Source organism: Parasteatoda tepidariorum, chromosome 6, assembly GCF_043381705.1.
Source record: "Parasteatoda tepidariorum isolate YZ-2023 chromosome 6, CAS_Ptep_4.0, whole genome shotgun sequence".
NCBI lineage: Eukaryota > Metazoa > Arthropoda > Arachnida > Araneae > Theridiidae > Parasteatoda > Parasteatoda tepidariorum.
This window is the reverse complement of record NC_092209.1, coordinates 66,627,703-66,640,997: the sequence shown is the minus strand read 5'-3', so window position 1 is coordinate 66,640,997 and position 13,295 is coordinate 66,627,703. Positions and strand designations below refer to the sequence as shown.

Sequence of the window (13,295 nt, the reverse complement as noted above, 5' to 3'; positions counted from 1 at the left end):
CAGAGTGGAGTGGCAGAGCGCGCCGCGGTGCAGCGTTTCGCGAAAAAAGCTATACCTTTTTTTGGAATTGCGATCCATTTTTTTTTAAAGCCATTTTGTTCAGAATCAAATTTACTTCAAAATGGGTTTTGTTTGAACTTTGTACGACACTAACAACATTTTTGTTTTTCATTTTACAACTTAATTTTGCAATAAAAATTAAATTTTTTAAACATTTGTTTTATTATAATTATTTTATCAAAAAATGAGATACATTTTTTTAAAAATCCATTCATTCTATCCTTAGACATTTATTTTTTAATTAAAAAAAGTTTTGAAATTTAATTGTTAATATCTTGTGAAATAAATTAAATAAAAAAAAAAGGTTTTGGGCTATTGTTTTGTATAATATATACTTTTTAAATAAACAACAAAAAATGTAAAAATTATGATATAAAATTTTGGGTACTACCGCTATTAAAATTTTGACTCTTTTAAGAAAGAGAAAATCGAACGATCTAAACGCTGTTACAGGTGCGAATACTTATTTCTCTTCACTCAAGAGCTAACACAATAGACCGAAGAAAGAGGTCTCATTTTCTCGCGCCAAAACCAGTCATAAAGAGGGACCCGCACCCCTACTTGAAATAATCATACCTCGTTACCATAGTCCCCGCCACCCCTCCAGATGAATGTCTGTCAGAGTACCTATCGTAGACAAACATTAGCTATTCAAGATGTTAGTCTTCAGGGGACAAAGTTGTGACTCTGACTATTTTCTCGTAGTTGCCAAATTTCATCATAAAATTTCCAATGTTCATAACTCTCAAAAAGGAAAAAAACAGATTCTCTATTGAAAGGATAGGGATATTCTACAAAACGTATTGAAAAAAGTTTTTAACAAGATTTATATTTTATTTTTAATGAATCTACTTTGACATTTTAGGTAGAAGTTTAGGTTTTAAAATATCCACGTCTGTAATCTCTACCTTTGTTCTTGTTTTTTTTTTAGCGCAATGAGTTTTTTTTTTTATTTATATGCTTTGAAAACTTAAGGGAATAAAAAATTCTAAAAATTGAACGAAGAAAAATCAGTTTTTAATTGTTTCAAACATATGCCTAATGGAATTTGATTTTACAAAACGAATGATGATTTTAGCATGCTTTGATTTGGTTATGGTCTGCATTTGCAAATTTTATTTTAAAAACTGTATTTTCATAATCCTGTAATTTTATCAGTGGCTATAATGTTATCAATAAATTTTTAGGAGATAGAAGATAATTATTTTAACATGTTTAAAATGCTTAATAAAAGGTTGTACAATATTGATGGATAATCCAGAAATATAAACTAAGAAATATGTTTAGGTAATGACATCTACATTGCTCTTAAATACTTTTAATGTATGTTCAAAACTATTACTATAAAAACTATTAAAAAAAATCTGTTTTAAAATAATAAATCTTAGAATAATAAACCCCAGTTAAAAGAAAGAAAAAATCTTCGAATATAAAATTTTTTTTCATATTTTTCATAAAATTGTGAATTGTTACCGTGATAACTTAATTATAAAGTTGCTGGCTTTATAAGTTTACTTGTTTCTTTATTTAAATTAGGAGTTTTATTTAAGCGTGGTTAGTATTTTAATTTCTGCTGAAGTATATGTGAATTACGTTGTACTAGACTTTAATATATATCATCTGATGGCCTGTTTCCATCCATCCACTTGATGTAAATTTTGTATTTTGTATTTTTTTTTTGTATTTTGTGTTTTTAATTCCTCTCTCGTATGCCCATAGATGGGCGGGTCGGGGACATACAATAAATAGACTTTAATAATTTATCTCATTGAATTATTTGGTTGGTTGGTGTCGTATCCTCTATTGAATCATATTTCATGGTGTGCTTGAATAGTTTTTGTTATTTCTNGCATTTGCAAATTTTATTTTAAAAACTGTATTTTCATAATCCTGTAATTTTATCAGTGGCTATAATGGTATCAATAAATTTTTAAAAGATAATTATTTTAACGTGTTTAAAAGGCTTAATAGAAGGTTGTACAATATTGATGGATAATCCAAAAATATAAACTAAGAAATATGTTTAGGTAATGACATCTACTTTTAATGTATGTTCAAAGCTATTACTATAAAAACTATTAAAAGAAATCTGTTTTAAAATAATAAATCTTAGAATAATAAACCCCAGTTAAAAGAAAGAAAAAATCTTCAAATATAAAAAATAAACTTCATCTTTTTCATAAAATTGTGAATTGTTACCGTGATAACTTTATTATAAAGTTGCTGGCTTTATAAGTTTACTTGTTTCTTTATTTAAATTAGGAGTATTATTTAAGCATGGTTAGCATTATAATTTCTGCTGAATTATATGTGAATTAATGCTAGACTTTAATAATTTGTCTCATTGAATTATTTAAAACAGATAATTTTAAAAATGCTTGTTTTTTAATTTAGATCTGTATGTTACGGATTCTTAGAATTTCCTGACGAGGAGAGTGCACAAAGAGTTTTGCATCGATACAACGGAAAACTTATTCCTAATTCTAGTGTAAGTTCTATTTTTTCTTGCAAAAAAAAAAAAAAAAATTGCTAATTAATAATAAAATTTAAATTAAAATTCCCCACATTCTTTTAGTCTTTTTTATTCAATGTATCAATTATCAGTGATCATTTAATTTATTATGCCTCTGAAAATATTAATTTAATGCAAGTTTTAAAATAACCGACCTATTTTGTTTATATCACTGTAATATTTTATTTCAGTCTAGGAGATTCAAGTTGAATCACGCCAATCATTCTAAAGATAGTCCCAGTTCTGCGTAAGTACTTTTATTATAATTTTTCAAAATAAAGTTCCGTAAAAGTTAATTTCTTTGTGATTTAATTTTGATAAATTAAATAGGTATAAGGTCATTATAATTTATGTATAAAAAGAGTATTTTTTCAGGTATGATCTAGTATTTTATTTTATCTTTTTAACTGTAGATTCCAGACTAAGTTCAGCACTGTACCCAGTTGCTTCCTTGTGCAACAAACTAGTTTTTGTTAGGGATCTAACGAATATTTGTCCCTTCTGCTGGGTATTCGGCAGGCTGAATGTTTGACCAAATATTCGGCAAAGTATTTTTTTGGAAAAGTATTTTTTAACTATGCTCTTATTTTTTTTTAAATTTGAATAGATTTAATGAAAAATAATCTAAAATTTTTTTTTTTTTACTAAACATTATTGAAAACAGTTTTAATAAATATTAGTTAAGCTTTAAAACTTGCTCACGGCTTGCAAATTTATGTTCTGAAAGACAAATGGAAAAGCAATATTTAAAGAATTTAAACTAGATTACTTTACATTGAACACCAAGTTTTGTCCTGCTGATTTTTTTTTAAAAATTATATTCAGGTTGTTATTTTTGCAACGTTTTAATTTTTTTGAGAAAGACTTTTTTTTCTTGGTTTTTGCTGTTTTTATTACAGCATTTTAACGGAGCATTTCTGTTTTTCTGTACTGTAACTGAGAACAATTTTTTTTTGTTTCTCTTGAGCTTTTTTATTAACTTTTCTTTTTATCAGTGTTTTTATTATGACATGACATTTTTTAAAGAGCATTTCAACTGAATATGATTCTTTGAGATATTTAGCGTTATATTTTTTGCTGAAGAATTAAGAATGATGGTTGTTTTAGTGTCCATCTAGCTTTCTCACTTTTAAAAAACTTCTTTTATTGATGTTTTTATTATGATCTCTATAATAGTTAATATTCAGAACACTTTAATATTCAGAAACTTTTTTGAAATGGTAATCTGAGGAGTTGTTCAAAATCACTTTAATTTAAGATATTAAACCATATTACATTTTTAGACAAAATATTAAATCATCGCATTGGCTCTCAGAAAGAAATTATTCCAATTGATAGATCCCTAAGTAATAATTTGAAACCACTAACATTACTGATATAGTGTAAATCTAAATAACTGAACAGGCTTATAAAAGTATTTTTAATTTATATTATTTTTAATAAAATACATTCTTTAAGTTGTATTTCATTACAGTTTAATTTGTAAATTATTGTTGTTTAATTAATAATTTGGAAATAATTCTTAATTTTTACGTTATTGTGCTTTACCTTTTCTTCAATAACTACTGTGGCTTGTCTGAATGCTGTTTGGCTACATGAAAGTTACATGATAAAGTTGTATGAAAGTATTTTTTATTATGTTAGAGATGTACTATTGACAAATTATTTTTTTGTAATCTTTTTCTTTTCAGATACAAGTGTTTCGAATTTTTTATATTGTATTTTATTTTAGCCTAACTAGTTTGTTCAAGGTCTAGAGAATTATTTGAATGTGAAAAAAATATTTAGCAGGTGTTGTTGAAGAAACTAATGTTTGTTAAAATGAGTAGGACCAAGTGATTTAACCCTTGGAGATTGATTTGGATTTTATGTCTAGTCATTTAATGTGTTCACACCTCTGTAAAAATCCAGATTGTATGTTTGTAACTATAATTATTTAATTTATGCTAAAATTCTTCCTGTAGCTTACTAGTATGTGGGCATCTGATCTGAATCATTGGTCATACTGTATACTTGAAATATCAATGGAAAAAGAAAATGACCCATATATAAACAGGTAGCAGACCTAATTTGAAACAAAATGTAACCTCCAAGCAAATCCATTGGGGAAGGTAATTGTAAGATAGTTAAGGATTTTTGATCATCGTGAAATTTTCAATATTTTATAATTTTTATACAAAATTAAAAATATTCTTAGGTTTCTTCTTTAAAATGTAGTAATTTTCTTTTCTCCAGGACTCATTACTCTTTGTTTGTGGGAGACCTTAGCCCAGAAGTTGATGATTTAACGCTGTTTGATGCTTTTCTAGCTCATTATAAAACTGTAAAGCTAGCGAAAGGTAACTATTTTATTTGTGGAAATTTAATTTTTTTTCTGATTAATTATTGCACAAATTTTAATAATTATATTATTACAAACTGGCATAAGATTATTTCATTTTGTAAATTTTGAAGAGAAAATAAAATGCTATATTAAATGTCTATTTTTTTAACATTTCAATATTCTTTTGGTTGTTTTACTTTATTTTAGTCTCTTTAATTATGATTTATTTTGAATACTTAACAGTTTGTTCTACTATCAGAAACATTGGACTGCCATAATGTATACAGAATTTTTTTCCAAATATATAGGCAAATGATTCACATATTTCCTTTTTGCACAAAGTAGCTTCACATGCTTTTTTATTTACTTTTTCAGGTTTTGAGTTGATAGGTATTTTCAGACCTTTTGTTATCACTTTCATCCTGTATTTGTATATAAATTTATTTATTGAGTTTAATAGTTGTTATTTGACTCAGTAAAAATATAATTGTAGTTATTCACATTACTCGGTAATTCCCGTAATTGTGAAGCCTTCTAATTTGTTATTTTTTATTTCTCTGTATTGTTAAAATCAGTTTGGATTCTAGCTATTTGATTGATTCTTTCATCAAAATTAAGCTTGTATTTGTTAAAGTTTTGGACAGTTTAGTGCATTTATGCTTGTTTTGAATAGTTTGAGATAGTATAATCTTCCTCTCATGTTCTAAATCTCAACCTTAGTATAATCTTCCTCTCATGTTCCAAATCTCAACCCTGGTTTTAATTTAAATAATATTTACTTAACTGGAACCTTATTACAGGGGTAATTGTGCCTCGGAAAAAATCTGGATTTCCGGATTTTTTTGCTAATTGCGGTCGGAAAGTTTCCAGAAATCCAAAGTCCAGAAGTTTCAAGAAACCATCGATCACATTTATATATAAAAATTCTTGTATATTTTATTTAAAGGTATTAGAACTGGAATTTATATTTGGCATCTCTTTCATTTGTAAATATTTTTTCTGGTAGAATAATAAATATGATTAGAGATAAAAGTAAACTTACACATAATTATTAATTTAAATTATGCTGCATATAAATCATTTAGAATATCATGTTTTGAAAATTTTAATGATTTAAATTAATGAAGATATAAATTTTTTGAATGATTTTACTCCAGAAATTTTCTGGATTTTTGACCTACAATCACCTCTGTTATTATCAAAGATTTCTATTGGTTTTCTTTTACCAATTTAGTTACCCACATCATATTAAGCTGTTAAGAGCCAATAAAACTTCTGTGGTTCTTTGTCCTATTTAACAAATCAGATCTTAAGTACAGTTTTAATTAATCAAAAAAAAAACTGATGAAGGATTCTTTTATATTTTTCTGTGGTTCCTTTTTTCATCGTATAATTTTTGAATTTTTTTATTATAGTTATATACGATAATTACGGTGTTAGCAAGGGTTACGGATTTGTACACTTTGCTAGTAAATCTGAGTACGAAGCAGCCTTAATAGAAATGCAGAATACACATATTGGATCCAAGTCTGTTAGAGTCAGCACTGCTCAACAGAAAGGAGGGTAATATAAAATTTCTTTACAAATTCCCTTCTTCTTAGTTCCTATTTTGTTAATTTATATAATATGTTTAATGTATTTTGTAATATTAACATTTTTTTAAAGCTCTTCTTCGAGTGCACCATCTACCGAAGAACAACAATGGCAGCAGCAATATCCAGGATATGATTATCAAAGTTATTATGCAGCTTGGCAAAATTATCAGCAACAAAATCCTTACTATGCTTATGATCAACGTTATGGTGCATACGCCGGTGCATATCAATATCCTCAACAATATTCTTATTCTGATCCACAACAAGTTGCCGCAACAGATGGAACTGCCGCAACTACAACCGCACAAGTAAGCTTCCTATTTGCTGTTTAAATATTTGGTTTATCTGAATGATGTTTTGATTTTATTTATTATTTATAAAGTATGCAATTTGAAAGTCTTATTAATTTTTGTATTGAATTTTATGTGAGCAATCTAAAAGTCCTTAAATTTAATTTTTAAAAAGAAATTTTAAATTAAATGATTAGCCTATTACAATCATTAGAGTTTTAGCCCAGTGCTATTGTTCTCAACATTATTTTATGTGTCCTATGAAGATGTATGCATATTTATCTATTAATATGAGAAAAATAGTTTCTGATGCTGCTTTTAGAACTTCTATTATTTCACAAAATGACACTTTACAAATTCATACTTTTGTTAATCATAAATTTTGAAAAATGCCCCAAGAGTAGACGTTATTTCAAAGTATCATAAATGTAATGTTGTATGATTATTCCTTAACCATTTGTGTTACAGGCTGTTAGCAGGTTAGCTCAAATATAGAAGTATATGATTAGCACTAACGATGTATAGTTGAGAAATTTGTTTTCATTTACATGTATCTTTGACCCGTAAAATTAAGCCACCGCTGCAACTGAAACATAACTGAAGTTTGTCGTTGTTGAATGGTGTAATATCAAAACATATTGAATTTATATTATCAAAGCATACTTAGCACTTTTCTGAAGAATTTTATACCGGATTTATGTGTGTTCATATCTTTTTATTAATTTATGTTGCATAATTAATTTGTGTTTGCATCATTATTTTATGTTCAATTTGTATTTTTTACATGGGACTAATGAATCAAACTTTCTTGTTTTTAGTATGCTGAAGCTGCATATGAAGTTATAGAAAATGCTATTGAAGGTAAACTTTATTTTGAATAACTGTAATTTTTGTATTTTATTTTTTAAAATATGATTATTACTTCTGTGAGGGGGGAGTAAAATGGTTACTATGTTTTATTAACTGAATTTGAATATTTGTAAGTAAAAGCAGACTGAGCAGCATAAGAAAATAGCTACCCCAGGGCTAGACAAAGGAAACTTAGTTCCTTATTTACTTAGTTAAAGAAGAAATTACAATAGAATAATATACATTTTATAAATATTATTTAAATCAAAGTTCAATAATCAATTTTAAGAAAAGTGCTTTGAGAGGATGTATTAGATAGTAACATTTACATAGTTACGTATTATGTTGACTTTTTAGTTTCTCTTCAAGCAGCTACTCAAAAACTTAAAATTGATTTTTATTTAAAAAAAGGACTGAATCAATTTTTTTTTTAATGTTTTGCTTTTCTTCCTATTTTGTATTTATTTGTTATATAGCTTTTTATTAGTTAAATTTTGAGTTGTTGAATTTTGTTGCATTTTATTAAATATCTATTAATTTGTATAACAAGAAAAAAAAAGGACAGTTAATGAAGGAGTTCTATTATTTGAAAGAAAACTCCTTAGTATTTTTATTATTTTGTTCCAAAAAACTTAAATATTCATCACTAAACTAAAGTGTAATTATAGTGCAAAATTAGAAACTTAGAGTGCAAATTATAGGATCAGTGTTAGGGAATAATTACAGTTATTCTTTTTTTTATGTATAAAATTTTCTTAAGCGAAATTTTTGTGATGAATTTTTACTGTGATAAGCATTTTTGTTAATATTTTATTTATTTTCTTCTATACTCTTTATTACAGAGCATGATGAACCTCTTGATGTAGATCAAGTGAATCAGGAATTTATGCAAAGGAACGAGGTAATTTGTTCCCTCATCATTTGGATATGTCCTACTCAAATTAGTTTTTTTTTTTTTTTTCAAATTTCCTATTAATAAACCCTTATATCTTGAAGTATTTTAAGTGTCTTATTAAACAATTATATATGTTTAAAAATTTAAATAACCTTAATTTATTTCCACTTAAAGGTGACCACTCTCTGCGGAGACATGAAAAATCTGAAATTGTCCAGGAATTTTAAAATACCACTGATGTATTTCTATCTCTTTTTTTTGTATTATTAAAGCTGTTATCTATAACTAGTCATAGCTATTGGTATAGTCTTATGTATTATTTTATTATTTAATAATAGTGTTATTTCCACTTTCCTATAAACAAGAATTTTTTTAATTAAAAATATATTTCTTAAAACATTAAAAGGATAAACATTGGGATGAATTCCAATGAACAAAGTTTTTTTTAATTTATTCATTTCTTTATTTTGTTTAATTTTATGAAGCTTATATGCAAAAAATTTTGACCAAATTAAAGTTTTACTTCTAAGAAGTATTTTGCTTTTATAGTAAATCTTTTAGATTTATTAAAATCGGGTGTATCAATTGAAACCCTATTTAAAGACAATATGTAGCAGACCTGGCCACATGGTGGAAATCCTCTATATAAAGACAAATTATTAATGGGCAAAAAAAATTTTTTTTAAACTTTTTATTTCATCAATGCGATGCTCTGTGACAGGAAACAAATTTGGTTTGGGGAAAATTTTGTAGCGAAAAAGAACAGTAATAGCAATTGGAAATGATTACTTACAATTTCAACACTGATGTATTTCAACCTATTTTATTATTTTAACTAATTGATGTAACAAGTCAAAAGCTAACCCTTTTGTTGATGTTATTTTAATAATAGTGTTATTTCCATTTTCTAATAGACAAGCATTTTTTTAAATTAAAATTATATTTTTTAAAACATTAAGATGCTAAACATTTTTGAAATGAATATCTTTTCTGAAGAAAAAAAAATTATAATTTTAATTTATTCATTTTTTTATTTCATTGTCATGAAGCTTATAGGCATAAAAGGTTGAGAAATTTAAGTTGAAGAAATTGAAAGTTTTACTTCTAAGAAATATTCCTCATTTATAATAAATTCTTTGTGTTTATTAAATCAAGGCAATTTCAGTCAGGTATATCAATTAAGACCCTATGTAAGCAAAAATATAAAACTTAATAAATATAAGTATATTTAATAATGTGGATAAAAAGACTAACATATATACTGTAGTTTTCCTCTTTTACGCTTTCCATTGGACTAGCGTTAAAAACCCATGAAGCCAGTATAACATAAAATAAAAGTAAAGAAAAATATAAGCTTACTTTTCAAAATGTTAATACCTATGAGATGAATTATTAGAAAAAATGTGTATTTATATGTTTTTAGATAGAACTTAAAAAATGGCCTTCAATACTTTTACTGTTTTCAAATTTGATTTCTGGTTTACATTTGTAAATGTTTCTAAGTTTTTATGCTTTCAAACTCTTAATCAGATGTGGATATGTCCTCTAATGTGTTTTGTTTATTCTTTTCGTTTTCATCACTATTATCAGCCGTATCAAACCAGTCTGTTGAAGTTGATATCCGAAGGTCCGATGTTCCCGCAAAGTATTTTAGTAAACTCTATCCAGCGTTGTTGAAATCAAACTCTGAGCTTCAGGCCATTTATTTTTGCTTTAGAGGCATTTTGGAATCCAAGAAAACAAATGATTACCCAACCGGTTGTTTAATGTAACGTTCTTTAAATGATTGGATTATTCTAAAATTCAAAGAAAACTCAGAGAAAGTTCGAGCAAGCTTTGTAGAGAACAAATGATTTTGATTTGATAGGAAAATGTATAAAGTAGTTTTTTAAATTAAGAAAAAGAGTAATGTAAAATCCACAATAATTTTACATTTTTGGTCTAGGCAATTTTCACAGCTCAGCAGAAAATGATGTAGGAAACGCGATATTATGCGAAACAGATTACATAAAACTAGTTGTTTTTTTTTTTTTTTTTTTTTTCAATGCCCACCTGAGTTAACATCTGTCAATTCAGGCATATACAGGGTGATTTTGTGGGCCTCTCCTTCAGGGGCACCATATTAGGTGGGCCAACCTCGCTACCACAAAGAGTACAGAGAAGGAAAGAACATCCATGCCTTGCCCGGGATTTGAACCCAGAACCTTTCCGATGCAAGGACAGTTTTCTGCCCCCCTACACAGGCCGGTCGGGTCATATATAAAACGAGAGTTCCACTCTATATATTATGGTTTTCTTTCTATTAACATTATTAAATTTACTTCATTTTCTAAGTTGTACATTTTTGCTTACATATCTTTAATTGTTGACGTATTATGTTTATTCAGTACAATGTGGGTTTTAAGTTAAGGAAATAAGTTTGACTGTTTACACTTAGTATAAATCCTTTCAATTTTTAATACCACTGCAATCAATATTAGTGCTGAGAATGCAAACAATACAGGAAGTCATTTTGCAAGAAAAGGAACAAAAAGTTGTTTCCTCCTTGGTTGTGGTTATTATTTTAAGTTACATCGAATTTACTGTAGTTTATCAAATGGAATTTATTTATCAGTTATTGCTCATCGCCAATTGTTGTTAAAAGTGATACTAATCTTTGCTCAACCAAGTGTAATTTTTGTTCTGAGAGTATAAATAGTTTATTTAATTTCAGTTTCTTAGCATCGTTGATTAATTATTTTCTTTCCCCCTAGGAGGTTTACACAGCTTTGGATGACTCAAGGTGGTTGCCTAATGACAACTTAGATCCACCTCTTATAAGGATTAAATAATTTTTTTACATGCAATTATGTGTACATTTTTCATTGGACTTCATTTCTATTGTTTTGAGTTTGAATTGAAACAACTCCCTCCAACATAAGTAATTCATGTGACGTGGCAGTTTTAGATATATTTTCTTTGTTAAATAAATTTGTTAGCTTGATAGTTGTGACTCTTTATTTTTCTGGTCAAAAGATAAACATGACTATGAAGCATATTTAATAACAGCAGGCCTGCCAATTTTTCACTCTTTTTGGGAAAATTTCTCTGAGCGGAAGTTAAGCTTGTAATTTAATGAATGATTCCTTGTTTTTTAAATTTCATTAAAAAGAGATTTTCCACACCACTACATGTAATAAATAATCCAGCTCACTCAGGGTGGGGCTTTCAAATTGTTGGCTTAGTTGCCATAAGTTTTCAAAGCTAATTTTAAATAGTCGACCAGTTGATAAAATATTTTACAAAAAGCTTAGTAGTAATAATTAGTAGTAGTAAATTGTATTCATGTATATATTCTGCAATTTAATTTTATGGCACTTTTTACAAAATTTCAATTAGCATAACTTAAAAAAATTTTCATTTATATCTAATATGTATTTAATATCAATATAACCAAATCTATTTATTTCAGTTGAAAAGTGATACAAAAACCATGTAACAAAATTGTTTCTTTATTATAACTTTTGCAGTTATTGTTACAAATTATGAGTTAAAAAGTATATAATTATGACTTATAATTAAAAATAAAGGTAATATATGTAGATTGTAAATTTAAATTTTTTTTTTTTAATCTAACTATGTGAAAACAATTTGGAGACCAGTATGTATTTGCTTTAACTTGAATTCTGTGATTTTTACATTTCCAGATCTTGAAATTCTCACATTTAAATAATGTGCAAAAATAGAGGGTCTATTATATAAAACGGAATTTGTCTGTACCACATTATGGCTATTGACATCTAGCATATCAATTGAATAAGTTACTTCTAAAATTTGCATATAATTTTTCCATTCGGTAGTATCTTTTATTACAATTAATTGATGTTAATCAATGATTGCAGGGTGCGTAGCGTTTGTAAAAAGTACTTAAAGGTGCTTTTTGGGGGATTTCGTTTTTAAAAGCTTTTAAAGGTGCTTTTTTCAGCTGGCGTTTTTAAAAAGTGCTTTTTTCCGAAATTTTTTTTTTCTCCCTTTAGTGATATCTGGTGGATCCCATGCATTTCACGAAAAATGGGGAGTTTGCTATGTAATCATTCATGCGGACTTCATGTCGTACCCACGTTATGACTTGTGCATGCGCGCTCTCTTTAAACCGAGACCCGAGTGCTCCAATTCGGATAGAGAATATCAGATCCTTATGAAATGTTTTTCTTTTACTTCTAACACTTTCTTTGACGTAAGGGTACTTTTGTTCTGAGTTCAGGGTCAAGTTGAATTCACTCGGTGATGTGGGAAAGTACTGATTGTTTCGATTTACGCCCGTTTTTTTTGTTTGTTTTTTTTAACGCTAAAACTGTTTACAAAAAGTTTTTCTTTTTCAATAATATCATTGATTGAATATGAATTTTTTGAGTACTTGAAAATTTTTGTAAAGTGCTTGAAAAGTTTTTAAAAAGTGCTTATTTTTGATTCAAAGATTTGGCTACGCACCCTGTGATTGTCATCCTGTGAGCCCTTGGAATTAAAACTATACTAGATAATGAACTCTAGAATTATAAAGAAAGTGTCATTTTCTTGTAGTGAAATACAGCTAAATTGGCTCATAATAACAAAATGAAGGTTAAGGCAATTCGCTTCTTATACAGAAGTTTAAAATTATTAAAAAGAAAAAAATTTTAATGAACAAATATGAGCTAAAATATATTAAAAATGGTTTACTTAGCAGATTTTTATTTACACTTATTGAATAAATGCTCATGAGCTATTATTTGATGTACAACGTGCATGGCAC

The 13,295-nt window shown here is 27.1% G+C and overlaps 1 protein-coding gene across 4 annotated transcripts in view; it reads left to right on the top strand.

Moving 5' to 3' along the window:
- Positions 1-11,509, top strand: part of LOC107445576 (tRNA Selenocysteine associated protein) — a 363,438-nt gene extending 351,929 nt beyond the window's left edge. For all 4 annotated transcript variants that reach the window (XM_071182478.1, XM_043047917.2, XM_043047914.2 and 1 more), the window contains 8 exons: positions 2,455-2,548; positions 2,764-2,819; positions 4,808-4,911; positions 6,311-6,458; positions 6,561-6,798; positions 7,599-7,641; positions 8,472-8,530; positions 11,278-11,509. In XM_071182478.1, coding sequence (XP_071038579.1) covers positions 2,455-2,548; positions 2,764-2,819; positions 4,808-4,911; positions 6,311-6,458; positions 6,561-6,798; positions 7,599-7,641; positions 8,472-8,530; positions 11,278-11,355 — 820 coding nt within the window. In that variant the 3' untranslated portion in view covers positions 11,356-11,509. The remainder of the gene's footprint in view (positions 1-2,454; positions 2,549-2,763; positions 2,820-4,807; positions 4,912-6,310; positions 6,459-6,560; positions 6,799-7,598; positions 7,642-8,471; positions 8,531-11,277) is intronic.
- The last annotated feature ends 1,786 nt before the right edge of the window (positions 11,510-13,295 follow it).